Genomic DNA, 27773 nt, shown 5'->3' on the forward strand with positions numbered 1-27773 from the left:
ATCTACCAGGTGGGGAGAGAAGATGGGGGGCACAGCACCCGTCTGGGACACACAGTAAGATTCAGCCAAGCAGGACTCCAGATCCCCGGCCCTCCACTCCCCCAACCCCAGCCGGGCCACCATGCTCAAGTGCAGGGACCGGCAGGGAGACAGCATTCCTGGCGGGAGGAACGCAGATACAGAGGCCACAGGCTGGAATAGTGCGTTGGGATCTGGAACGGAACTGTCTGCGGGGCTCAAGGTCACATCTCAGCTCTGCTTGGTGCTTGCCAAGTGGCCTTGGTCACATGGTTCCCTCTCCTTCAACCTCTATTTTCTCACCTGTAGCCTCGTGACATACGGGGAGGTCCCAGCTCACCCCCATCACGCCTCGATTGTTTATTGAATATTGATGCTCAGTCATTTTTTTGAGTAGCTGGTTGTTCTGGGCTCAAAGGGCGCAGCAGTGAGGTTTGGACACTGTTAACCTGGAATGAGGCCGGGCTTTGGGAGTTTCTGACGTCTCCCTGGGGGAATCTAAAAATGCTGGGGAACGGGAACCCTGGAGGAACATGAACAGATGTAACAAGTGCCCTATTACTTTCCTTAACTTTTTTTCCAGGTGACCCCCTTCACTCACTCACACGTTCACACATTCATTCATTCATGTATTCATCACATATTCATTCCTTCATACATTCATTCATCTGCATTCATTCACACATTCATTCATTCAGTCAGTCAAACACTGGTTAGGCACCAACAATGTACTAGCACTGTGAATTACTCCCTGGCTTCCTGGGGTGGGGCTTGGTCCCCCAATTTGGAGATTGTGCTGAAGGGGATAGTGTGAGTGAAAGTCGCTTAGTCGTGTCTGATTCTTTGTGACCCCATGGACTATACAGCCCATGGAATTCTCCAGGCTAGAATACTGGAGTGGGTAGCCTTTCCCTTCTCCACGGACCTTCCCAACCCAGGGATTGAACCCAGGTCTCCCACATTGCAGGCGGATTCTCTACCAGCCGAGCCACAAGGGAAGCCCAGGGGATGGTGGGACACCCTCATATTTATGCATGTATGCATTCAGTGACTATTTCAGGGACTCCTGAAGGGCACAGGATCTTTTCCTCGTTGGCAACTCCATTTTCCTCTTCCATAAGCTGGGGGAGGACATTTCTTCCTTACGGAGCTGTTGGTGAGATCAAAGTCTAAAATAGAACTGAACGCTAAAGGGAGCTTCAGTGTCTTGAGCATCAGTCAGGAGTCAGGGACTTAACATATATTATCCCTTTTAATCTTTAGGTAGGATTAAAACCCTGAGGTTGAGATTACTGTTATCTTCACGTGTCAGGAAACTGAGGCTCAGAGAGGTGAGATCTGCTGCCCAGGGCCCAGAGAGAACACAGGGGACCCACGGGAGCCAAGACCCAGGCACTTAGCAGCTGATCTGCCTAGTGACTGATGACCTCACAGTCCCACCCACTGGGTTAAATCTGCCTGACAACTAGTGACATCACTAATTCCTACCCCTGTGCTCAACCTTTGACATCACTGAACAATAAAGTGAATTACAACGTGCTGAGGGCCTACTGTGTGCCAAAGGTTGTGCCAAGTAACCTCTCCTCTGGGCTCACACAACTTCTAGTGTTGCCTCTATTACTGGGTATAATAACAATAATAATTTTAGTCCAGATTTATTGAATGCGGACAAGTCAAATTCTATCTTGACTCGACTGCAAGTCAAGTGGTGCATTAAATCCTCCCACTAAAAATTAAGAAACATTTATAAAATTCATACTCCTATGCCAGGCTCAGTTCTAAGCACTTTTTACATGCTCACAACCATCCCATGAGGTGATGTTTACTTATTATCACCATTTTATGGATGAAAGAACTGAAGCGGAGAGAGGTCAAGTAAGTTACCCACAGCCACACAGCTAGAGGGAGGAAGAATTCAAACTCATGGATTCTGGCTCCAGGGCTTATGCTGTTAACCACGACACCATGTGACTTCTTCTATCCCCATTTTACAGTTGAGGAAACCAAGGCACAGAGCGATTAAGCACTGGACCTTACCTCGGCTAGAGAGTGCCAAAGCTTGACTCTGAACCTGAGACGCCAGCTTCAGAACCACACTTTAAAAAAATATTTGTTCTTAAATATTTATTTATTTTGGCTGCATCGGGTCTTAGCTGTGGTATGAAGGATCTTCGATCTTCATTGTAGCATGTGGAATCTATAGTTGTGACTTGAGAATTCTTTAGTTGAGTAAGGCATATGGGATCTAGTTCCCTGACCAGGAATTGAAACCAGGGCCCCAGCATTGTAAACTTGGAGTCTTAGCCACTGAACCACCAGGGAAATCCCTCAGAACCACACTTCTATTCACACTTGTCCCACTTTGGATACTAAGAAGAAGGGCTTGCAAAGCCCCTGCCACCACCCCTCTAAGGTAACCAGCCCTTCCTTCCCAGTCCCCTCACCAGGGACAAAAGGGGCCTTGGCAAGTAGACCATAGCCCACCTGCCAACTTCCTCCATAGCCTCCTTTGAGCTCCCCGCCCCTTGGGATGCTGCCCTGTGGCACCCCTGGCTGGCTGGGCCAAGCTTTACCTCGGCTCCCCAGAACCCTCCTGGGATCCCACGTAGAGGAAACAATACTCTAGCTTTTGTCTTTCTCCTGCAAGCATGAGTCTGATTCCAAGCCCTGGAGAAATTCCCCATCCCTCAAATCTTGGAAGCTGGTGGAGGCCTTCAGGAAGGCCACTGGGAGATCCCTGGGCAAGTTGCAGCCTTCAATGGGCCTCAGTTTTCTCATCTGTCAACTGGGCAGATGAGGAAGAACTAACAGAAAAGGCCTGTGTAAGTCAGCTGGGGTTTCAACCTCACTGGGTCCAATACCCACCTCACCTCCTTTTTATTAAAAGCCATTATTTTAAGGACTTGTCTGGCAGTCCAGTGGTTAAAATCCCATGCTTCCACTGCAAAAAGGCGCAGGTTCCACGCCTGCGCGTGGTCAGGAAACTAAGATCCCACATGCCTCGTGAAGAAAGTGAAAGTGTTAGTTGCTCAGTCTTGTCTGAATCTTTGTGACCTCATGAACTGTAGCCCACCAGGCTCCTCTGTCCATGGAATTCTCCTGTCAAGAACAGGTTGCCATCCTCTTCTCCAGGGGTTCTTCCCAACCTAAGGATCAAACCGAGGTCTCCTGCGTTGCAGGGAGATTCTTTACTGTCTGAGCCATCAGGGAAGCCCATACCAAAAAGTAAAAAACAAAAACTTGAGTCTCCTCCCCTACTCCATACTTCTGATGCCAAGCTCCCTTGGACATGTGATATCATGATCCCTTGGACATGGACATGTGATCCCTTGGACATGTGATATCATGATCCAACTTCCATGTCCCTAACCTTCTTGTCTTTATGCCCAACCAGCGCTCCCAGAAGCAGTTCCTGCACCCAACCAGCTCGCCATCCCCGTTAACCATACACAGGCGTGCCGGCCAACCTTGTAAATATCCCACAGAAGTCCAGTGAAATCTATCCCCAGCTCAGTTTCACCTTAGTCGGGTCCCCCAGTTACCTATCCCTCTCCCACACCACAGACAGGAGACCCCAGGGGAGGCTGCCATAGCCAAGAGTCAAGGAATTAAACGGATGGCTCTCAAAGCGTCTCACTTTTGGAAATTGTATGTCTACGTATGGCTGTGTGAACACACTGCAGCGTTTTGGGGACAGTGGCTTCAGCCAGGGGCTTGAAGTTTAAGACTGTTCCCGCTTCCTGGCTGACTCCGCATATGGGTTTCGCAGGTCGGCTCTGTCCCAGTGGCTGCGCACGAATGGGCAGGGCACCTGACTCCTCTGGCCTGTGTTTATAAAATGGAGGTGGTGACTGAGCATCTTCCTTGAGGGTTGGGAGGAAGACTATATGTAAGGAACGCGCTCAGCCCCACTTTGCAGAGGTGAAGTGCTGTGTGTGCCGCCAGCGGTGTGACTTTGGGCAAGTCACTTGACCTCTCTGGGCCTCGATGTCTTCATCCAGAAAATGGGGATACTAACCACTGTCATTTCATATGAATGTTATGAAGTGAAGCGAGCATGTTAGTCACTCAGTTGTGTCTGACTCTTTGGGACCCCATGGACTGTAGCCCGCCAACTTCCTCTGTCCATGGAATTCTCCAGGCAAGAGTACTGGGGTGGGTTGCCCTTTTCTTCAGGGGATCTTCCTGACTCAGTGATCGAACCTGGGTCTCCTGCAGTGCAGGCAAATTCTCTACCCTCTGAGCCATCAGGGAAGCCCAGAATTCTTACCGGGTGTTAGTAAATCAGCCTTACTTTGCAGGTGAGGAAACGAGGTGCAGAGAAAGTCCTGCTAATGAACGGGGTGCCCCTCGCCCATGTCCTTGGTCGCCCTCTGTCCTCTGCCCCAAGATCACTCCTCCACTTTCTGTCGCCATCCGTTCTGGAAGCTTCCGCTATAAGGCTGGACCCCTGGGCAGGCTCCTGGGACCTCGAAGGACGCTCCAACGCAGGTCCCTTGGTCTTCCCTGGCGGTCCAGTGGTTAAAACTTCGAGCTTCCATGGGAGGCGTGGGTTCTATCGCTGGTCGAGAAACTGAGATCCTGCATGACGCGGCACGGCCAAAAAAGTAAAAAATAAAATTAAAGAAGGCCGGCTCTCCCAGGGTGACCTCTGTCCTTGCCTCGCCTCCAGCCCTCACGCTGTCTCCCCTACCTTCCTACAGCCACAATTTGTCAGGCGAATACTTCAGGTACAAAGGCATCCTCTTCCCCGCGGGCCTCTACTCGCCTGAGAGCATCAGCATGGTAGAGAACGCCGAAGTACAGGACGATGACATCTTTATCGTCACCTACCCCAAGTCAGGTACCTGCCGGGCCGGGCCGGGCCGGGGGGCACTAGGGAGAATGCTGGGTGAGTGTGGGGCCGAGGGTGAGAGGGTCACACCGAGGACAACGGGGAGAAGACCGCGGGAGGGGCGGTGGAGACGGGGACCCGTTTGATCTGTTCAGAGCCAAGGCTTTGCAATGGCCAGTCCCTCCGCCAGGGGGCACCCTTCCCCGGATCCCTGGGCGCCTCGCTCCCTCCCGGCCCCTAGGCGGGCTCTTAGAGACCTTCCTGGCTAAAACGGCTTCTCCATCCTTGAACTCTCACACTTTTCTTCCCTGCCAGCCGCTGTAGTGTATTTTCACTGGTTGATTTAGCCACCGTCTTCCTCACTAGAACCTGGCTCCACGAGGGTTGATATTTTGGTTTGTCTTGATCATGACTGTGTTCTTTTAAAACGGTGTCTGAAACGCCTTCAGTAAATATTTGTGAAAGGGAGGGAGGAAGGAAGGATCTTAATTTTCTCCATTTGGTTACTGAAATGAATTGTCTGCCATGTGTAGAGACACGGCTCTGAACAAAGATTTTTTTTTTCAAAATATTTTTGAAGAATTTCAAAAATTCTTAGAACCGTAAGCAAAGAGCTTCCTGGGGAAGTTCTTGTTTTTAACAGTTGGATTGTTTTTACACTTCCATAACATTGGATATACAAGAATTCTTGTTTAACTTGTTTAACTAGTTCCTTATTGATCCGCATTTCCTGGTTTCCCATCTTGTGTATTTATACACAATGTAAACTTTATACACACTGCTGCATCTTTCTGCGCATTGCGCTGCTGGCCTCTGTCCATCACAAGAGCTATCTGGGGGACTTCCCTGGTAGTACAGTGGTTAGGAATCCGTCTGCCAATGCAGGGCACACGGGTTCGATCCCTGGTCCAGGAAAATCACACCTGCCAGGGAGCAACTAAGCCCGTGGGGCACAACTACTGAAGCCCACGTGCCTAGAGCCCCTGCTCTGCAACAAGAGAAGCCATCTCAGTGAGAAGCCCTCACACCACAAGGAAGACCCAGCTCAACTGAATAAATTAAAAAAAAAAAACCCTTCTGGAAGAAGCTCAGGAGAAGCAAGAGAAACCACATCCTTCTGCAGGGGTCCTCCAGCGCCCTCTACTGACCAAGCGTCACATTGCGGCAGGTGGCCAACGAGATCTGATCAAACTCTCCAGCTCCAACGTCCAGGAACAGGGAACCAGGAGTGGGTTCGGAGCTGAGAGACAATACCTTGGGAGCCCGCACACGGTAGTTGTTAGAATCCAGGACGATGTGATACTAAGGCCAAGTGACCGTTCGTATTATTGTTATTTCTCATCTGACCTGCCGGCAGTCTGCTGGAACCCAGATTTGTGAACCGGGTCATGAATGAGATCCTCTTCCTGCTGCGTGATGTTTGTGGAGCTCTGGCTCAGTTGGTTAAGAATCTGCCTGCAATGCAGGAGACCTGGGTTCAATCCCTGCATCAGGATGATCCCCTGAAGAAGGAAATGGCAGCCCACTCCAGTATTCTTACCTGGGAAATCCCATGTTCAGAGGAGCCTGGCGGGCTACAGTCCATGGGGTTGCAAGAGTCCGACACGACTAAGTGACTAAACCACCACCAAAGAAATCAAGGGCTTATTCCCAAGAAGGGGCCGTGAAAAGTGCGGAGATTTTCAGTCCAGCCACCTGAATTCAGTTCCAGCTTCCTCTGTGTATTAATGGAGTGCTTCAGAATCTCATGAAGCTGCCCCAATAGAAATTTATTTCTCGGGAATTCCCTGAGAGCCCAGTAGTTAGGATTCCATGCCTTCATTGCTCGGGTCCTGGTCTCAATGCCTGGTCAGGGAACAAAGATCCCACAAGCAGTGTGGTGAGGCAAGGAAAAAAAAAGAAAAGAAATTTATTTCTCATCCCTGAAAATTCTAACTGATCTCAAGTGGCCTCGGCCTGCAATGGCTTGGAGCCGGGCTTGGGTTCCCAGCCAGAGAGTGGCTGGGTCGAGGCGGTGAGAGCACCAGATCCCAGCCATTAGACCAGTGGGCAATGACAAGGGCCCTGGTCCTCTGGCTTTGCAGAAAAGAATTTCCATCAAGAGGAGAGTCATGATGCGAATCAAGTTATTTATTAAGAGGAAAAGGTACGCGGGCTGACTCAGGGGGAGAGTCACTGAGTTGCACCTTTGTAGCAGTTTGAATTACTTTTATGGGGCATCTTGCGGGTTTCCTTTGGCCAATCATTTTTATTTGTCTGGTTCACATTCTGTATTTGGTATATCTCAGGATCTTCCCATGTGTCCACATGCAACTCTTAGCCAAGATGAATTTTACCGGAAGGGGTCTGGGTAGAACATCTCTTGGCATCATTCCCCTTTGAACTCCAAGGATCCTTTCTGCGCAAGTGTGTCTGGGCAGGTCTCCTGATTTCAAGAATGAAAACTATGTGGTCTGGACAGGACCCGGACTCCTCCCTTAACTGTCCTGCTATTCTCTTCTTGGAGTTTTGGTCCATAGGGAATGAATCCACCCTGGGGGTGGAGGTGGGGGTGGGGGCATTTGCCTCCTGCACAACCAGTGACCCACACAACCAGTGCGGGATGGATGGAGGGAAGGGGGGTTATCCATGCAGCTTCTGGCATCCTTGCTTCTCCTGCTTTATGGCTCTGCCATCCCCAGGAGCCCCAGTTTCCACTGGCATCTCTGCATCCAGCCAGCAGGGGGGAAGTGAAAGTGTTAGTCACTCAGTTGTGTCCGACACTTTGCAACCCCCTGGACTCTAGCCCGCCAGGCTCCTCTGTCCATGGAATTCTACAGGCAAGAATACTGGAGTGGGTTGCCATTTCCTCCCCCAGGGGATCTTCTCGACCCAGGGATTGAACCTGGGTCTCCTGCATTGCAGGCGGATTCTCTACTGTCTGAGCCACCAGGGAAACCCTACCTCTGATTAACTTGCCCAGTTTTTCCCGACAGGGACCAACTGGATGATTGAGATCCTGAGCTTAATCCTAAAGGACGGGGACCCCTCCTGGGTCCACTCAGTGCCCATCTGGAAGCGGTCGCCCTGGTGTGAAGCCATCATAGGTGCCTTCAGCCTCCCCAACCAGCCCAGCCCCCGCCTCATGAGTTCCCACCTCCCCATCCAGCTCTTCGCCAAGGCCTTCTTCAACTCCAAGGCCAAGGTACAGGAGGAGGGAGGGGTGTGTGTGTCGGGGGGTTGAGGGGGTGGAGCTTAACTCTCTGGTGAACTCAGCATATATTGATTAAGCAGCTACGCTGTGCCTGGTCCTGATCTAGAACAGAGCAAACACATGCACAGGAACACCAGGCTTGTGAGCCCACACTCTAAAGGGGGCAGGCCAAGAACAGATGGAATAGACAGGGAAGATACTGGGGCTTCCCTGGCGGTCCAGTGGTTAGGATTCTATGCTTCCATTGCAGGAGGCATGGGTTTGATCTCTGGTTGGGGGACTAAGATCCTGCATCCCAAATAAATTTATATAAGCATCTTTTTAAAAATAAGGAAAATAGTTAATACATCCAAGATGATAAATTCACATCGAGAAGGAGGAGACCGCGGGGGTTGGGGTTAGAGGTAAGGGTTGCAATTCTAAATACGGGAGGGGTCAAAGGAGGCCTCAGCAAGACGATGCCATTTGAGTAAAGACTTGAGATGTGAGGGGAGGAGCCACAGGGGTGTCGGGAATGGCGGAAGAATGTTCCAGGCAGCGGCATGAGCAGGTGCAAAGTCCCTGGGGTGGGTGTGGCAGGCCTGAGGTCCGGCCAGGAGGACTGTGTGGTTGGATCTAAGTGAGCAAGGGGGAGCGGAGTAGAGATGAGGTCAGGGAATTGACAGGGGCCACAATGTGCAAGGACCGCATGGGCTTTGGTGGGGAGTTTGCTTGTGTCTGATGGGGACAGGAGCCAGGGGAGGACCCTGAGCAGAGGAGAAACGGGGACCAACTTAGGTTTTCCCAGGCGCCCTCTGGCTGCAAGGCAGGGAACAGATGCTCAGGGCGAGGGCAGAAGCCGAGCACCGGGGAAGGTGACAGACCAGGTGTAAGGTGGCCGTGGAGGCAGACAGGGCGGTGGCCGTGGAGGTGAAGACAAAAGGGCTGGGTTTGGAATGTATCCTGAAGCTGGAACCAGGAAGATTTGCTGGCAGGTTGGATGTGAGTGTGAGAGGAGCATGAGTCAAGGGTGACGGCAGGGGGCTTGGCACGTCCAGTAAGGAACTGGGAGGATGGGGCTGCCATGAACTGAGAAGGGGAGGAGAGGTTTGGGGGGATGACGGGGTGCTCTGCTCTGACCCAAGTGGAGGATGCCAGTGGATAGTGAGAGAGATGACGCTGGGCTTGACAGGAGTGATGTGTGCTGGGCACATCTATTTGCAACCTGTCGAGATGTGTGTGTACATAAATAGAGACAGAGAGAAACAGAGACAGAGGCAGACAAAGATAAAGAAATAGAGAGAGAGAGAGGAATTAAAGTCAGGAGACTGCTGGGATCACGAAGGAAGGAAGTGAGTGTGGCAGAGAAGTGGTGGGGATTGCAATCCAGGGGTCCCTAAGACCACTTTCAGGCTCAGTGATTCACTGTAAAGACTCATAGAGCTCAGCAAAGCTGTTATGATCACAGTTACGGCTTATTACAGTGAAAGGATGGGCTTCCGCGGTGACTCAGCGGTAAAGAATCTGCCTGCAATGCCGGAGCCACGGGAGACACAGGTTCGATCCCCGGATTGGGACGATCCCCTGGAGGAGGAAATGGCAACCCACTCCAGTATTCTTGCCTGGAGAATCCCCACGGACAGAGGAGCCTGGCAGTCTATAATAGTCCATAGGGTTGCAAAAAGTCAGACACGACTGAAACGACTTGGCACAGAGAAAGGATAGAAATTAAAGCTGGTGAAGGGAAGAGGTGCCTGGGGGCGCATCCACAAGAGACCAGGCACCAGCTTTGATGAGGTCTGTCCCAGTGGAGCTGGATGGACAGTGCGCGGTCCTCCGACAAAGGCATGAGACAACACGCATGGAACGTCACCCAGCAGGGATGCTCCCCCGAGCCTCGGCATCCAGGGTTTTTTTTTCCTGAGAAACAGATAATCTTTAATTTCTGTAAACTAGGTTCATAAAAAATACCTTAGTAAGAACAAACCACCATAGGGAAGATTTATTTTTAAACAGACTATTATGGAATTTGTTCATGGATAGCATGTGTGTGTCCATGAATGTTTTATGTTTTTAAATTTAAGTAGCTTGTGATACATAAATCTATGCAGTACTATAGTTCAAAACTGACATCTCCTGGTTGTTTTTCAGTTTAAAGATAAGACCAAAATAAAAAACCTGAAAGAATCAAAGAATATAGCTGTAATTCTTAAGTAGTATCAACAAAGCCAGTGTTATTCTTATGCATATTAATGGACTATACTGAAACAAGATAAAATCTAATAGTCTTGTTCTGTCCTTACTTTGAAATGTTGCCACTGAAATCAATTATAGATGTTTATTCTGAAAGATGCTACTATAAAGGTTGCAGGCTCAAAACTACTCAAAGTTAAATTTCTGGAATAACTAGGAAATAGGCTGATTTGGAACCTGTGCATAGTTTTATACTATTAATTAGTGACATTTTTTTTGAAGACCTAGAAAGCTGTTGCTTTCATATAAATAAGTTTTAAAACCAATTCCCTTGAGTACTCTCAATTATCACATAAAGCAATGACCCAAATAATTTCAAATGATCACAGATATTTAGGCGACAATTCTCATGTGTTAGTACTTTTAATGTTGTGCACATCAAATTATAAGAAAAAGACAACTATAAACAAGACGCAGCCCCTCTACGTCCATGAACAGCACACAGCATTATAGTAAGCCAAGTTGAAACTCAACCATCAAATGCGGTTCTCCGATTAGCTCACTTTGTGATGGGTCATTAAGAATATCTTCAAATCCAGTAGTCTCGTCGTTCCCCCTCAAAATATCCAGTGAAGGGTTTGAGCTTGGAAGAAATGGAAGATGCTGCTGCACTGCCTTGAATTCCATCTGCAGTTTTAGTGGTGCAAAAAGACCCTGGATGTTTCTCAGTGTGGAGAAGTTCATCTTATCTTGGCTGAGCTGGTAATTTTTTTTTTGATAATTCAAGAGGATGACTTGGCAGAAGTTCCTTTTTCACACAAGAGAAATGTTTTTGAAGAAGATCATGACTTTCAAAAGGTCCACTTGCTGACAGCTCAGTAACTGGAATACTGTCCTTTAGCTGAGATCCAAGTCCTCTGGCGTTCATCTTCGACTTGCTCGGCGTACAGATGCTCTCCCCTTGATGGTCAGCTGGCCCATCCAGGGTTTTTGTTGGAGGCTGGCCACGTAGGTGTGACTGACCACCTGCGTAGCTAACCTTGGTCTTGAGAGAGGACATATCTGATGGGGCTGGAGTAAGGTTAGGAGCAGAACATCAAGCTGGCAAACAGATTGGAACCGGGTCATCAGGACCTTGAGTGCCAGGCCCAGAGGCTGGGACTCCGCCTTGGGGTGAAGGGCCAAGGAGGGCACAGTCAGGTGTGGGTGTAGAAAGAGCCTCTGGGGCCGTGTGGAGGCTGGGAGGCTGGGGCCTCGGCCGTGGGAATTGGAAGCAGGGTGGCTGCCTTTCTCTCTTGGTCATCACCCCTCACCATGATCTCCACCACCCGCCCCACGTGCCTGTCTCCTTCGCTCTTTATTTCTTGAAGCCAAACTGCCCCCCCCCACATGCTATCGAAACAGTCCCTCTCTTTTCCCAGAGTGTGGTTGCAGCATGCCCTCCCCCGCTGTGGACCAAGGCAAACTGATCTGAACCCCGATTAGCTGGGAAGTCCCTCCAGAAGTCTACCCTGAGTCTGTCCTGCTGCAGAGATCTGAAGAGAGAGGGCTGGAGGGCAGGAAACCTCAGGGGCTGACACCCTCTCCCCTCTTCCCCCCACCCCCACACAGGTGATCTACATGGGCCGGAACCCCCGGGACGTGGTGGTCTCGCTCTATCACTACTCCAAGATCGCCAGGCAGTTGAAGGACCCTGGCACGCCCGACCAGTTCCTGGAGAACTTCCTCAAAGGCGAAGGTGAGGACTGGGGCGGCGTGAGGTTGGGGGGTTGGTGAGCCCGGAGGAGGCCCAGATGGGAGGAGGGCCAAGAAGGAAGTGGGGAGAGACAGCGAGGCAGAGACAGGGTGGGGGAGGTGGTGGGGGGCTTGGAGGGAGGCCTCCAGCTCTGAGGGGCCAAGCCTGGGGCTATGGGGAGTTGGTTGGGCTCCTCCGAGCCCCAGAGGGGCTGGCCCAGCTCCCCGTCCCTCACCCTCCTGTCTCTCTGCTCGCAGTGCCCTTCGGCTCCTGGTTCGACCACATTAAGGGCTGGATTCGGATGAAGGGCAAAGAGAACTTCCTGTTTATCACTTACGAGGAGATGCAGCAGGTGATCCCCTCCCCCACCTCAGCCCGCTCCCCACTCACTCCTCCCAGGCTCATGCCCGCCCACCCACCAGCTCCGCTTCCCAGAAGGCACAGAGCTAAGGAGAAAAGGCAAGTGGGGAGCAGAGCATCCCTAATGCATATGGGCACGATTTTCAGAAGGGTGGAGCTCCCTGGGGAAAATGTGTCTCAGGCAAAGGGAATATGCCAGTGCAAAGGCCCTGAGGTGAGAGTCTGCTTGAAGTGTTCCAAAGAGAGCCAAGAGGCCAGAGCTGAGAGGGGGTGGGGTGGGATAGGGCAGAGAGGGGGTGGGGGCCCACAGTGAGGACTTGGGCTTTTTTCTGAGTAGGTGGGAGCCACAGGTGGGCTGTAAGCGAGGGAGGTTATAGGTTAAGTGAGATGCTACAGAACCCTGACCCTCAAAAAATGATGGTTGTGATGATTGTGACATGAAAGGCAGAGGGAAGCAGTGGAAGAAAATGGTCTTTGGAGGCAGAGAGCCTGACTGGACCCTGTGGAATGTCCCTGGGGCAGGCACCTGGGACAGAAAGGCCTTCTGGCTGGGGTAGTCAGGGAAGGCTGCCTGGAAGAAGGGGCCATGAAGAATGTCTATGGCTTTGCCTGGCTGCAAGGAGGATGCTGGGCTTCTAGTTGGACCAAATCCATAGTGAAGGTGTCCAACTGTTCCATGTTCCTTTTTAAATTAAAAGAAAATTTTTGTGGCACCTCAAGGCATGTAGGCTTAGTTCCCTAATCAGGGATCGGACACAAACCCCTTGCATTGGAAGCATAGTCTTAACCACTGGATCTCCAGGGAAGTCCCCTGTTCTATGTTCTTAACAGAGCTCTATTCTGAGAGGCTAGGAACCTAAGAGGTTTCCAATGTTCCTTCACCCATGGCCCCAGACACATTCTCATCCCGTGTGTGTGTTTCATATGTTTTTTGTGTCCTGGTTTCTGTTGACACTGTACAGCAGAAAGAGCCTGGATTTCGGTGTTCAAAAAGCTGTTGAAAGCCTCTTTAAAATCTCTCAGAGCCTCAGAGGTCTCATCTTTTTAAAAATGGGTGGAAAATGCTGGCTCAAGAGTTGCTGTGAGAACCGCATCCCTGGCATTGGCGTCTTGTAACCATCTGACAAGGGCCAGCAAAGTGTTAGTGTAGTGTGCAAGGTGAGAGTGCTTCGGTTCTGAGCAACGGCCTATCTGGCTAATAAAACCATAACAGCAGAGGTTTCAGCCTCTTAAATTGCAGGAAATGGTGTATTTTATTTTATTTTCTATTTTGGTTGCTCCGGGCCCTTGTTGCTGTGTGTGACCTTTCTCAACTGTTGGCGAGTGGGGGCTCTGCTTCGTTGCAGAGCACGGGCTTCTCTTGTTGCAGAGCACAGCCTCTAGGAACCCAAGCTTCAGGGGTTGCAGCATGTGGACGCTGTAGTAGCTCCAAGGCATGTGGAATCTTCCCAGATCAGGGATCGAATCCATGTCCTCTGCACTGGCAGGCGGATTCTTAACCACTGTGCCGCCAGGGAAGTCCAGAAGATGGTATATTTAAATGGCTGACCCCAATATTATTATTGCCCCCATTTTACAGAGGAGCAAACTGAGGTAGCATAGCCTCAAGAGAGCTGAGAACTTGCCCGAGGCACACAGCTCTTCACTGTGAATCCAGTGGGTTTATTTTATTTTATTTTCCACTCTGGTAATTCTCTTTTGATAGAAAGATCCAGAAAAGACTTCGGCATCACCCCTCCCCTGTCTTTTCCATCCGGCTTTGTTCTCTGAACCAAAAACTGGGCCACACAGCCTGACAGAGCTTCTGGGCTGCCCCTGGGTGTGAGGAACGGCCAACATGTTAGAATTTCTGGGACACGTCAGTGGTTCAAGAGGATAAAAGCTTATGAAACCAAGAATGACCTGGAAAATCAGGGCCGTGAGGTTGGTGGAGCTGACCACAAGGCTGCTTATGCCAGGCGCTGTGTGTCAGGGAAGGCAGGGAGATAGACGGGAGGGTCATGAACTTTGGGGACTCAGATCTGAGCTCCTTGTTGGCTGTGTGACCCTAGACAAGTGTCTTTCCCTCTCTGAGCCTCCATTTACCGATGGGGGTGATGACACCTCTCTGCCAAGCTATTTGGAGGATTGGGACAAATATACCTGAGAGTCTTGGACCAGAGATGGGTACACAGTAGGTGCTTAATCCACAGTGATTTGAACCATCAGTCATGAGGGAGGTGATGTTTGGGTGGCATCTGGAGGGGTAAGTTTGCCAGGCAGAGAAGGGTGGTGCAGGGCATTTGTGACAGCCCCATGCCAAAGCCCACAGGGAGGACCGTGCGGGGAAGGAGATGAAAGACCAGGCCACACCTGACCTGAAAAGCCAGACCTGGAGGGGGACGTCCCTGGCGGTCCAGTGGCTAAGACTCCATGCTCCCAATGCAGGGGGCCTGAGTTCGATCCCTGGTCAGGGAACTAGATCCCACTTGCCCCAGCTAAGACCTGGTGCAGCTAAATAAAAAAATATTAAAAAAAAAAAAAAAAAAAAAAGCCAGGCCTGGGGATTGGGGCACTGGGGAGTCACAGGAGGGCTGGGAGGAGGGGAGGAACAAGGTCAGCTCTGGGTGTGGGAAACTGGAGGCAGGGAGGCTGGGGAAAAGGCCAGGGCGGAGGCTGGGGTGAGGGTTCACAGGGAGAGAATGAGGCCGGACCAGGGCTAGGGGCTGTGGGGACACACAGGAGGGGGGGTGGCAGAGAGCTGAAGCAGGAGGGTCAGGGGCTGATGACTGATGGGGTCAAGAGGGGGAGCAGGTGGGGAGGAAGGGGAGGTGAGGCCCGGCCAGGAGTTCGACCCTGGGTGAATGGTGGGGCTCTCCTGGGACCTGGAGTGGGGCGGGCTTGGGCACAGACCAATTTTGAATCTGAAGGAGAGTTGACTCTGCAAGAGATGCTGGACTGACCCCTGCCTCTTGCTGTGACCTCCAACCCAGCCCCATCCTTCCCTTCCCCCCACAGAACCCTCCAAAGCCCACACCGCAGGAAACCCCAGAAGCCACGGCCCAACCCCTCCACCTGGAGGTGGGGAAGCTGAGGCAAAGAGGCAGAATTCCGCTCACCCCCTCCCCTCCCCGCCCGCCAGATTCCAGGTCTGGGTGGGGACTCAGGCATCCAGATTCTGGGTCTGGTGCCCCTTCCGGGCCTGGGGTCCCCTCATCCGCTGATGCCTCTCCTGCCCCCCAGGATCTCCGTAGCTCCGTGAGGTGCATCTGCCAGTTCCTGGGCCGGCCGCTGGGCGAGGAGGCGCTGGAGTCCGTCGTGGCACACTCGGCCTTCAATGCCATGAAGGCCAACACCATGTCCAACTTCTCCCTGCTGCCCCACAGCCTGCTGGACCAGCGCCACGGTGCCTTCCTCCGGAAAGGTGAGGGGACTCCGGGATTCCAAGCCCCATGAGGCCACTGCCTGGCTGTGTGTCCTGGGCGAGTTACTTAACCTCTCTGGGCCTGTTAGCATGGAGCTTGGCATACAACTGATGCTAAACGCTGGAAGGCGTTGCCATAGTGGCTCTGAACGCTCGGAGGCTGGAGTCTTCTTCGTGAACCCTTCTTAGGGTTAACGTTCACCCCAGAAATAGTCAAGTGTTGGATGACAGGCTGAGGGTGGGAGTGTATTAGTTTCCTATTCCTGTTGGAATCAAATGCCACACATATAGGGGCTTAAAACAACACACATGCAGGGAAATTCCTGGTGGTCCAGTGGTTAGAACTCAGCACTTTCCACTGCCATGGCCCAAGAGTGGGGGAACTAAGGTCTTCCAAAAAGTGCAGTGCAGCCAAAATAATAATAATAATAATAATAATAAAAGAAAAACACACACACACACATTCACTGCCTTATTGTTCTGGATATCAGAAGTCCAAACTCAGCCTCACGGAGCTAAAATTAAAGTGTCAGGACCGTGTTCTTTATGGAGACTCTATAAAGGCAGGGAGAATGAGTTCCCTGCCTTCACAGCTTCCAGACACCCCTGCATTCCCTGGCTCGTGGTCCCTTCCTCCATCTTCAAAGCATCTTCTATTCTCTGACTCTGACCCTCCCGCACCCTCTTATAATGATGAGTGAGTGTTTGCTAAGTTGCTACAGTCGTGATGAGTCTGCAATTCTGTGGACTATAGCCGGCTAGGCTCCTCTGTCCATGGGAGTCTCCAGGCAACAATGCTGGACCAGGGGATCTTCCCGACCCAGGGACTGAACCCGCGTCTCTTACACCTCCTGCCTTGGCAAATGGGTTCTTTACCGCTAGGGCCACCTGGGAAGCCCCTCTTATAAGAATGTTTGCCATTGAATGTTAACATCTTTAACTTAATCACATCTGTAAAGTCCCTTTTGCCGTGTCGAGTCACATGTACATAGGTTCTAAGGGTCAGGTCATAGACACCTTGGTGGGGGTGCCACTAGTCAGCCCATCACAGGGAGGTCAGCCCATCACAGGGAGCTCCCCCCCAAAACCTCACTAGGGGTGTCATGTAACATGTGGTGTATGCATTTACGAAAATTCAAAACACTGTGACTCAAATGACTTTGGCCTCAGGATTGCAGGTAACAGCTGGTGCCCCTGGTTATCCCATGAGATGAGAAACTTGAGGGCGCATTTCTCTACTGGTCCAGTGGTTAAGATTCTGCACTTCTGCTGCAGGGAGTGCAGGTTCGATCCCTGGCCTGGGAACTAAGATCTCATATTCCGTGCAGTATGGCCAAACCAAAAAAAAAAAAAAAAAAACACGTAAAAATAACTAAGTAAATAATTTTTTAAGATAAATTAAAACAAAAAAAGCAACTTGAGGGATCCTAGGGGCACATCGAGCTGGCAGTCACATCCCTCACCTGCTCAGTGGTTGTGAGCGGCAAAGCGTCAGCATGATCCATGATGCCCAGAAGCGCAGGGGAAGCGCTGGCTCCCAGTGTCAGAGCAGTACTGGAGGCAGTGGGCGCCGCGGTAGGCGCACTGGAGCGAGGAAGCCCTGCTCTAGCCAGAGAGGTGAAGGACAGGTGGAAGAGGAGGTGATACAAAGCCGGGGAAGGATGCTAGATGGGGAGGAGGATGCTCTGGGTAGAGATTTATGAGCTTGGTGGGGGAAGGGGAGAGGTCTTCTGGAGAGGTGAGCACGGCAAAGGGGGCCCGACGGGGAGCGGCAAGAATGGTGCCCAGGGGTCTGGCCAGGCGACTGGTGGCCAGTGACAACGTGTCAGCCATCAGCAAAATGGAGATATGGGGGGAGGAGGGAAGGACAGTGCTTCTGGCAAAGGCCAGGAGGTGGCAAGGAGGGTGCTGGCATCTCGGGGGCGGGGACGACGCTCCGGATGCGCCTCAGCTCCGCCTTCCCTCCCCTCCCCTCCAGGGGTCTGCGGTGACTGGAAAAACCACTTCACGGTGGCGCAGAGTGAAGCCTTCGACCGCCTCTACCGCGAGCAGATGCGGGGGCTGCCGACCTTCCCCTGGGACGTGGACCCCGAGGACGCCAGTCCGGACCCCGACCCGAGCCCCAACCCAGATCAGGCCTCCGAAGCACCCCACCCGTGACCCCGAGAATAAAAGCGTGTCTCTCCTGCGCGGGCTATTGGATGCGCCGCGGAGGGGACAATGCCGCCGGCGCGCGGTGCGGGGCGCCGTCCAGAGCCTCGGAGGCTGGGGTGGGGGCCCCAGGGGTCGCCCAAGGCCTAGGGGAGGGCGAGGTCCCCTAACCTACCCCGCACGCCTGTGGGGTCGGGGCTCTAGAAGCCTCTCCCAGAGGCAAAGAGGGAGGCAGGGAGGCCAGCGCTGGGCACCTGACTCCCCCCCGGCCGGGGTGCTGCGACCCCGACTCCGGGATCCTGGGGAGGGAGGGTGACGGGGGCCAGGACTCCCGGGTCTGAGGGAGGAAGGAGCCAGGTCTGAACTCCTCCCGTGAGGCTGCGGAAACGCACGTTTCTGGCATAAAGCAGCTTTATTCTGAGCAGAGGTAAAGGGCAGCCCTCACAATCCGCCACTTAGCCCCCACGAAACAGACTCGGCCCTTGCTGGCTTCCCCTCCGCTGGCCCGGACCTGTTCCCCAGCAGGTGTGTCTTCATCCATTTCCAGCCCCTCGGGATTCAGCTCAGCTCCCCCTGGACGCTCCTCTCCTCTCTGTGGCCAGGCGTGGTTTTCTGTTTCTGTGGCCAGGCCACAGCTCCTGAGCGCTGCGGGTTCAGGAAACTTCCCCTCCATCCCAAGACTCCCCATCTTCAGCCCCGCACAATTCTAGCATGGGGACCACTCAGCCAGGCGTCTCCTCAGAGAAGCTCTGGCCCGGCGGGAACAGGAGGTGTGCTGTTAGGACCCCGGCTAGTGGAGGCCTTCTGCCCATTTTCTAGGCTGTGACACTGAAGTCCAGAGCGGGCACTGGGCTTGCCTGCGATCTAGAACAAATGGGGGGGGAAAAATCCTTGGCAACTCCCAGACACCAAGGCCACAAGCTTTGTCCCAGGCCAACAGTGAGGTGGGGGGCTCTGAGTGACTATTGTCTGACCATCCTGGGTCAGGGCCAGGGCCATTTGGCTTTGGCTCCGGTCAGGGCTGCCCCCTGAGTCTTGGCTGGGTGGCCCCGTCTGGCTGCCGGATGCCTCTGGGTTCCGACAGTTTGGAGGCAGCATCTTCAGCAAATCTCCTCCGGGTCGGGGACAGATAGCGGAGGCGGCGGCCGGGGGTGAGGGGCAGGGGGCCGCCCCAGGGCTGGGACCAGGCCAGCGGGCGGGCGTCCGCCTCCCCGCCAGGGGCCCCTCCAGCGCCCCGTTGCCTCATCAGGGCCTTGGCTGGTGTGTCCTTGGAGCCCCAGGACTTCTTGAGCTGTGGAGGGAAAGACAGGGAGGTGAGAGGTGGTTCTTGGGGGTCCCAGAACCTGGGGGGAGAGAGAGAGCACGTGGTGGGGCAGGGGAGAGGATGGAGGGGGTGCTTAGGGAGGCGGGAGGGGAGGAAGGAGGAGGTGGACTGCAGGGAGATGAGAGTGGAGGGATGGGGGTGTGAAACTCCGAGGGGAGGTGGGAAGGCCTTTGTGTCTCCAGAACCAGGAGGGAAGTGAATGGGGAGGCTGGAGACTCCCAGACCTACAGAGGGGGTGCGGAGTTGCATCCCAATGTGCGGCTTTGCCGTGAGGAGAGGAAAAGGAAGCAGCAGGCAGCTGTGTGGGGGCAGCAAATATTTGCCAAGGGAGGTGATGCCAGGTGAGGGCGGCTCAGGACCCGGCAGAGGCGAGGACCTTGCCCCTGCCCATCCCTCTTCTCTTGATCGGGACCTAGGGAGGTGATTCCAGGGACATTCATCTCTCTCCGGAGAGGCCTCAAGCTCCCACTTGGCATATGGGGAAACTGAGGCCCAGAGGGGTCACAGCTCAGTGGAACTGACCCCAGGTCTGCCTGCATCTGGGGAGAATCCACCGGTTTCTGCCACGTGGCTCCTGCTTGCAGCCCACGTCACAGCTGAGGACACTAAGGCACCATCCAGGGTTTCCCCAGAGAACAGGGGCAGGCTCTGCCAAGTGTCTAAGCAGCTGGGAGAAGGGACGGGAGACCCTCCTGACCTCCTCTAGCCCCCTTCCCAACACACCCAGCACACTCGAATCCAGAAAGCCAGTTAGCAGACAGCATTTAAATGTTCCACCTGGGAAGCAACCAGGGCTGAGATCCAGTTCCTCCCTGGTGTCTTGGTTTCCCCACCTGTGAAATGGGTGAGTGGAGAGCTGTAATCACATCCACCTCAATGGCTGTGGCAGTTCAAGGTGAAAGCGAAAGTACTAGTCACTCAGTCATGTCCGACTCTTTGCGACCCCGCGGACTGTAGCCCTCCAGGCTCCTCTGTCCGTGGAATTCTCCAGGCAAGAATACTGGAGAGGGTTGCCATGCCCTTCTCCAGGGGATCTTTCCAAACCAGGGATGGAACCCGGGTCTCCTGCATTGCAGGCGGATTCAGATGGTTTGTGGCAGAGGTTACATTTAATCAACTCTGAGAAAGTGCTTGGCATGGGGCCTGGCACATGGCAAGGTGCCTGAAAAAAGATCGTTGCTTTGACCTTGGGCAAGTGAAACTCAACCCCTCTGTGCCTCAGCTTTTCCATCCATACAACTGAGCATTAACAGGAGTATCGCCTCACTGGGAGGAGGAGGTCAGGAAATCAAAATCAATTCCATCTGGGGACTTTACTGTAACAATGGCGATTACTCTATTTCATTCGACCACACTGACTCCTCCTCCCAAGCAAATTGAGGAAGGGGACAGTAGCTCAGCCCATGTCCCCGATGAGCCCTGAGGGTCCGAGAAGGAGGCCCTTGGGGGTCTCTGCCCAGCACACAGTAGGGATACCGGAAGTGGACCATGCCGTTAGGAACGCAGGGGAGCCGTTTTGCTTCCCCCGCCCCCCCGACCAGGCACCTCGCAGGGGCCCTCACAGGCCTCCATCCTCTCCCAGGCCCGCCACCCGGTCTCACCTCGTTGTCTCCATCACTAGAGCCCGACAGCTGGGACAGGCGACTCAGGTCCCAGAGGGAGCGGCTGGGCCGGGCTGGGGGGCCGCTGGGGATCCGGGCGCGCTGCACACTCCTCAGGATGTCGCTCAGAGCTGGCCCTGGCGCGGCTGGGGTCTCCTGCCTGTCCCCCTCGAAGACTTGGCAGGCGGACAGGCGTTGGGTCAGTGAGCCATCGGGCGGTGGTGGCGGCGACAGGGGGGCCACGGAGCAGCGGTGGGCCACGCGGTGTGGGCTGTGAGCCAGCTGCAGCCCCCCCAGGGCTCTAACAAAGTGACCTGGGGTGGGCGCCGGCGGGAGCGGCCAGGAGGCTGCATACAGCGTCCGGAACTCTCGGCTGAAGGCATCAGCGATTTCACCGGTCAGCAGGGTCACCAGGCCACGGTGCAGGCGGGAGTCACTCCACGTGAAGCTGGGGGGCACAGAGGGTGGAGGCGGGGGTCAGGATCTCCAGGCAGCCTCAGAAGCCTGGCCTGGCTCCCATCACCCACCCCCAACCTGGTCTCATGGAAAGGCTGTGTGACCTCAACCAAGTCCTGCAATCCCTCTGGCCTCAACATGCCCCTCCGTAGAATGGGGGCAAACAGGTATCCTCCCCAGGGGGTTGATGGGAAGGCAGGAGCTAATATACTTAAATGATCACCTGGAATCAGACTGGAGTTTAAACCTGGGCTCTCCCCCGTTCCCACAGAAGAATGCCTCAGTTTCTACCTCTGGAAAGAGATGGTATTCTGACACCTTCTGGGACTCTTTGAAGACTCAATTGCTTCCTATTATGACTGCCACTTACTAACTGCTTGCGGTGTACCAGGCTCTGGGCGTACCTGCTCCCTGCCTCTGTTTGCTCATCTGTCACATGGAACTAAAACACAGGAAGATTAGAATCAGAAAATATGGGTCGGGCCCCCTGTCCAGGGCCCAGCATTATAAGTCTGGGAGTCGAGACTTCCCCAGTGGTCTAGTGGCTAAGACTCTGCACTTCCAACGCAGGGGACCTGGGTTTGAACTAGATCCCACATGCTCTAAAAGATACTGCATGCAACTAAGACCCAGTGCAGCCTAATACTGAAATTAAAAAGGAAAAGAAACTCTGCACTTCCAATGCACAGGACCTGGGTTCAATAAGTGGTCAGGGAACTAGATCCCACATACTGCATGGCATGGCCAAAAAAAAATATATTATATATATCCCCAATTATATTTCAACTAAAGTAAGTAAATAAATACTTTAGAAGAGTTTAAAAAAATTAAAGTCTGCAAGCCATGGTGAGTTGTGCCCTCACTATCCCTGTGATCACACTGGTTGTGATTTAGAGAATCAAGCACATGTGCTGGTACACAGCAGGTGCTCAGCAAATGCTCTTTTTGGAATTAAATGGACCTGGGCTCTCCTCCTGGCTCAGGGGAACTTTCCCTCCTTGAGCTTTGGTTTGCCAATTGCAAAACAAGGCTCGCCCTGGTCCACGTCATCTTGCACCTCGGCGGGCACCGTAGCAGCACCCGGCAGAGAGGACCACTTCGAGGCCGGGATGACGAACGCCGGTCCAAGCATCCTTACGTCGTGGGGTGTCAGCATCCTTGCTCCCCGCCAGGTCGGCGGGCCAGCCTGCCCCCTTGGATTCTGACACCCCTCCCCCACCTATGACCTCAGCCCCGGAGCAGCCAGTGGGAACCCTGGGGAGGGGGGCGCATCTGTGAGGTCACCCCCATTCCGCTCCACAGAGACTCCTGTCAGGCAGCCGCCACTGGCTCATCTCCGTCGCCGGGGGGGTTTCTGAGACCCGAGGATTTAAGAGCAGTGGTCACAACGGAGCTTCGGAGAAGGACGCGGAGCGTCGGGAACTGAGGACACGCCGGTTGCTGGGCCTGGGAGATCAGAAGTCCCAAGGGCGCGAGGCGTGTCTTTCAGCAGTTCCGGGAGGCCCGGGAAGCCCACGGCCTGGCTGGGGCACCGTCACCGCCGCCAGGCCACCATGGTCCTCGGCTGGCTGCCGCTTCTGGTGATGGTTCTGGCCCCCGGCACGACGGGCGTCAAGGACTGCATCTTCTGTGAGCTGACCGACTCCACGAGCTGTCCCGGGACCAGCATGCGCTGTGGCGACGATGAGGACTGCTTTACAGGCCACGGGGTGGCCCCCGGCATCGGCCCCATCATCAATAAAGGCTGCGTGCACGCCACCTCGTGTGGCCACGAGGAGCCCATCAACTACATGGGCGTCACCTACAGCCTCACCACCAACTGCTGCACTGGCCACATGTGTAACGGGGCCCCCGACCCCACGCGCGGCCGCTTGGCGGGGGCCGCTGCCAGCCTGGCGCTGGGTGTGCTGCTGCTGCTCCGACTTGCGCCGTGACCGACCTGGAGGGCAGGGCCCGGGGCTGGTCTGGCTGCGTTGCTCCCCCTGCCCCCCACCTCCATCCCCTTCCCCCATTAAATGGCCAGAGGCCCTGGACACCCTCTCGTGGCCCTGGCCTCATCCATTCTAGGGCTGCCCACCGGAGGAGCCCGGTGCTCTGGAAGCAGCCCCAGGCCCTCCAATTTAGTGATGGGGGGAGCCATGTCCGACGGGTTGGACTGGACTACTGACTGTATTTCATTGGTTCTAAGACACGTTATTTTTTCAGATTGGGATCAGGATGTCTCTTTCCTTTGGTGGCACCTTAGAGTCGATGAAATATGGTAAAAAACAAAAACAAATCAAATAATAATAAATGACAGCTGACGTTGATGCAGCACATATTATCTTCCGTGCCAGGCATGATTATCTTATGGAATCCCCAAGTGAAGCTGAGAACAAAGATTCTCTTCCAAAACCTCCCAGTCTTGGGAATTCCCTGGCGGTCCTGTGGTTAGGACTCCGTGCTTTCACTGCCCGGGTCCCCGGGTTCAATCCCCTGGTTGAGGAGCTGAGATCCAGCCAGCTGCGATGCGCAGCCCCCCCCCCCCCCCAAAAAAAAACAAACAAAACCCAACATCCCAGTCTTGATGCTAGCAGTTCTCAAAGGGTGGTCCCCGGACCAGCAACATCAGCATTAACCAGGAACTTGCTAGAAATGTCAATTCTCGGGCCCCAGTCCAGGCTGGCTGAATAGGGGTGGGACCCAGAAATCTGGGTTTTATTTATCAAGTCACCCAGGTGACTCTGGGGTCTGCTCACAGTTGAAAGCCACCAGGCCAGGGCAAAGGGGGAACTGGGCACTTCTGCCCCCGGCGGGGGGCACCTGGCCATGTCTGGAGATGGTTTGGGTTGTCATAACTGGGGAAGCCGGATGCTACCAATATCCCCTGGGTAGGGGGCCATTCAGTCCAAGAAAGCTCCCCCGCAATACAGAATCATCCAGCCCCCAAACACTAGCAGTACCTATCTTGAGAAACCTTGCTCTAGACACGCTAACGGGACCATCCCATTGTCTAGAGGGAGAAACTGGGGCACAGAGAGGGGAAGTCAGTTGCACAAAGTCACACAACCAGTGACTTCCAGCTAGGATTTGACCCCAGGCCATCCGGCTCGGAGTCCACATGCCCTGCGCCATGCTGTTCCCAGGAAGTAAATGTGGCTATTTTCACACTTTGCAGATGGGAAAACTGAGGTTCAGAGTAAGGGGAGGTACCAGCCCAGTGTCCCAGAGCTAAGAAGTCATGGAGCCAGGTTCCACGGTCAGTCGGGCCCCAGGGAGAGAAGAGGAGGGACAGGAGAATGGTCTGAGGACCGGGCCATTTGTACACTAGCTCTGACTTTGGCGTCCTTGCGTGCGTGCTAAGTCGCTTCAGTCGTGTCCGACTCTGTATGACCCTATGGAGTGTAGCCCGCCAGGTTCCTCTGTCCATGGGATTCTCCAGACGAGAACACTGGAGTGGGTTGCGGTGCCCTCCTCCTGGGGATCACCCCAACCCAGGGATGGAACCCACATCTCTTATGACTCCTGCATGGGTGGGCGGGTTCATCACCACTGTGCCACCTGGGAAACTCTCTGATTTTTGCACAGAGGTGGAGACAGCCACCCAAAGCAGAGCTTGGACTCCAGTCCGGGTGCCCCTGGCATGGGAGCTCCCACACACCGGGAGAGCAGTTTCCCAGATGATGAAGTGCAGGGGCCAAAGAGATGAAGACTTACTCCCAGGCCACAACCCCGCCGGGTGGGAGGTTCAGTGCCAGCCTGTTCTACCTCGAGACCCCTCCTCTCCCGGGCAGGGGTGGGTACAGACCCATCTTACAGGGGAGAAGAGAGAGTCTGGGGGAGGGCACGCCCCACTGCCGGCTGAGGGGCAGCCGGGGACCGCAGGCCGGGCAGCGTGGGTCGGGGGCGCCGCACCTGTAGGATCCTGAGATGACCCGCTCGCCATCCAGCAGCACGAACTTTTCCCGCACGTTGCCGCTCACCTGCCGCCGCCAGCGGCTCTGGAAGCTGCAGCCCCGCACGACTCGGATGTCTAGGTTCTGCGGCAGGAGGGCACGCCCTTGCTCAGGCCGACCCTCCCCTCCCCCCGACCTCCACCCGGTGCCCTCCCTCCAGGCTGCTCCTTCCTGGGTGGCCCATGGCAGGGTCTGTCCCAGCCTCCCCAGGGGTCTCCTGCGGATGGTCCATGGGAAGGCTCACCCCAGCTGCCCTACCCCCACACCATGGGCATCAGATCTCAGGGGACCCTCTCAGCCAGCATCCACCTTGATGACCCAGGACCCCCTGGAAGGGCCTGCCCCACCCCACTTCCCCCCCAGTGCCAGGGGATTGGGGTCTCACCCTCCAGCCACCCGGCTCCTACCTCAGTGGTCCAGGGATTGACCCCCAGCTGCTGAGCCAGCGTCAGAAAGGCAGGCAGCTGCTGACGGTCCAGGAGCAGGTAGACGGGCACCCAGCGACGCGTGGCAGCCTCCACCAGGTCCAAAAGCAGGTCTGGGTCAGTGAAGACGTCCATGACCACGGCCACCAGCTGAGGGGTGGGGAGAGGGGCTGTGGGTGGAGCCTGGGGCTTGGGGGGCACATTCCGCGGGTGAGGTCCTCAGGGGCGTTTAAGGGTCCAGGCTCCGTGGGACGTTCAGGGAAGCTGAGGGGGAGACCCCTAGACACTACTGTTCATTCAGTGCCTACGCAGTCCATGGGGTCGCAGAGTCAGACACGACCGAGCGACTGAACCACAATGATGTGTGAATGAGAAGCAAACGGCCTTTCTGGAGGCCCCCCACCTCCAAGTGCTGGAAAACTGTCGTCATAGATCACACGTCTGCAGCAGTGCCCCGTGGGCTTTGATACTACATGGCTGCCGGGCTCCAGGGCTCAGTGGGCTGGAGCCCCCTCACTGCGGGCAGTCGCACACCTGGCCCTTGGGTGGGATAACCGGCCAGGCCACCAAGGCGAGCTCTGGGGACGGGGAGATGCTGAGGAGCCTGGAGCTGGCAGGCAGGAACAGGTGGTGGTGTTGAACCCTGAGCCACTGGCCAGAGGGCCTTGGTTCAAAGCCCCACTCGGCCACTTAAAAGGCAAGGGACAACCTGCCGTGCCTCACTTTCCCCATCTCCACAATGGGTACATTAAGCCTCAACCTCACAGGACCCTCCTTGGGATTAGGTGGGTTAACCCATAGAAAAACACTTAGCGTGGGAGTAGAGACATAAAAAGTGTTGTTAGAGAATGGGCCGTCCAAGGGGCTGCAGGGCAGGCATTTTCAGTTCAGTTGCTCAGTCGTGTCTGACTCTTAGCGACCCCGTGGTCTACAGCACGCCAGGCTTCTCTGTCCATCACCAACTCCCGGAGTTTGATCAAACTCATTTGGGGCCCCCTAAAGGAGGATAAGGGCTTCCTTGGTAGCTCAGCTGGTAAAGAATCTGCCTGCAGTGCAGAAGACCCTGGTTTGATTTCTGGGTGGGGAAGTTCCCCTGGAGAAGGGATAGGCTACCCACCCCAGTATTCTTGGGCTTCCCTGGCGGCTCAGAGGGTAAAGAATCCACCTGCAATGTGGGAGGTCTGGGTTCAATCCCTGGGTTGGGAAGATCCCCTAGAGGAATAAGTGGCAAGCCACTCCAGTATTTTTGCCTGGACAAGAATCCCCACAGACAGAGGAGCCTGGCGGTCTACAGTCCATGGGATCACAAAGAGTCAGACACGACTGAGCGACTAGGCACAGACATCCACCCTGGAGGTGGGGGTGGGGTGGAGTAGGTGACTGAGGTGTGCGGTCATCCTTAGGTCCAAGAGGCATGGATGCCTGAGGCACCCAGGTCCTGGGGAGAGAGTGGGAACCCTCGGATCTAAGAGGGTGAGGGTGAGCTCAGGGCCGGGTGGATACCTGGATCCTGGCAAGTGTGGACACGCACAGTCCAGAATGCCGGGGTCCCATGGGATGTGCCCTCACGCCCATGCCTGGGGGCCAACACGTGAGGGTGGCCGAGTCTGGGGGAGGGACCCCCTGAGGCTCCCACCTTGTGGGCGGCCCGAATCTCCTGGTGCACCAGCTCCTTGAGGGACGGCTGGCCCTCGCCAGGCGGCTGGGTGTACAGCTGGGCTCGGGTGATCCCTTTCCAGGCTGAGTCCTCCGGCCAGCCCAGGCGCAGCACAGGCACCGCCTCCTCTGACTGTCCCGGCCAGTAGGTCAGGCTGCCCGAGACCCCGTGGGCGGCGTCGGCTCCCTCTCCTGCCCCGCCGGGCTCAGGCTTTGCGGCTGTCCAGTCCTCAGCTGCTGCCACCAGGCCCCGGAGCTCCTCTCCGCCCAGGAAGGGCCGGAGGCCCTCGCGCCGCATGCAGGCCTCGAACGCCTCCGCTCCCTCGCCCAGCAGAGCCTCTAGCGCTAGTCGCTGGCCCTCGGAGTACAGGAAGCCGGGGCTGGCCTCAATCTGGGGCCGTCCCCCGGGCCCTGGCTCTGTCCCTTCCAGTGCTGCCAGCTGGGAGGCCGCCATTGGGCCGTTTGAGAGGGAGGATGGCGAGGCTGGATGTCCGGTGGGCTTGGCCGTCT

General features: G+C 54.8%; 3 protein-coding genes and 1 pseudogene across 3 annotated transcripts in view; 2 read left to right on the forward strand and 2 right to left on the reverse strand.

Moving 5' to 3' along the window:
• Nucleotides 1–17875, forward strand: part of SULT2B1 (sulfotransferase family 2B member 1) — a 32912-nt gene extending 15037 nt beyond the window's left edge. The window contains exons 2-7 of the mRNA XM_065920700.1: nt 4722–4861; nt 7828–8036; nt 11829–11955; nt 12210–12304; nt 15535–15715; nt 17694–17875. Of these exons, the coding sequence (XP_065776772.1) occupies nt 4722–4861; nt 7828–8036; nt 11829–11955; nt 12210–12304; nt 15535–15715; nt 17694–17875 (934 nt within the window). The remainder of the gene's footprint in view (nt 1–4721; nt 4862–7827; nt 8037–11828; nt 11956–12209; nt 12305–15534; nt 15716–17693) is intronic.
• Nucleotides 10556–11190, reverse strand: LOC136158861 (proteasome maturation protein pseudogene; annotated as a pseudogene).
• Nucleotides 17876–18881: 1006 nt separating the features above from the next.
• On the reverse strand, nt 18882–27717 carry FAM83E (family with sequence similarity 83 member E). Its single transcript, XM_065919384.1, has 5 exons — nt 27244–27717; nt 25590–25757; nt 25142–25266; nt 20792–21239; nt 18882–19157 (listed from the first exon to the last, which is right to left on the reverse strand). The coding sequence occupies exons 1-5, from the start codon at nt 27715–27717 to the stop codon at nt 18882–18884; spliced, it is 1491 nt and encodes a 496-aa protein (XP_065775456.1).
• SPACA4 (sperm acrosome associated 4) lies at nt 22801–23181 on the forward strand. The gene has a single exon (XM_065921216.1). It carries the CDS (start codon nt 22801–22803, stop codon nt 23179–23181), a length of 381 nt encoding a protein of 126 aa, XP_065777288.1.
• Nucleotides 27718–27773: the final 56 nt, after the last annotated feature.

This window comes from Muntiacus reevesi, chromosome 2, assembly GCF_963930625.1.
Source record: "Muntiacus reevesi chromosome 2, mMunRee1.1, whole genome shotgun sequence".
NCBI lineage: Eukaryota > Metazoa > Chordata > Mammalia > Artiodactyla > Cervidae > Muntiacus > Muntiacus reevesi.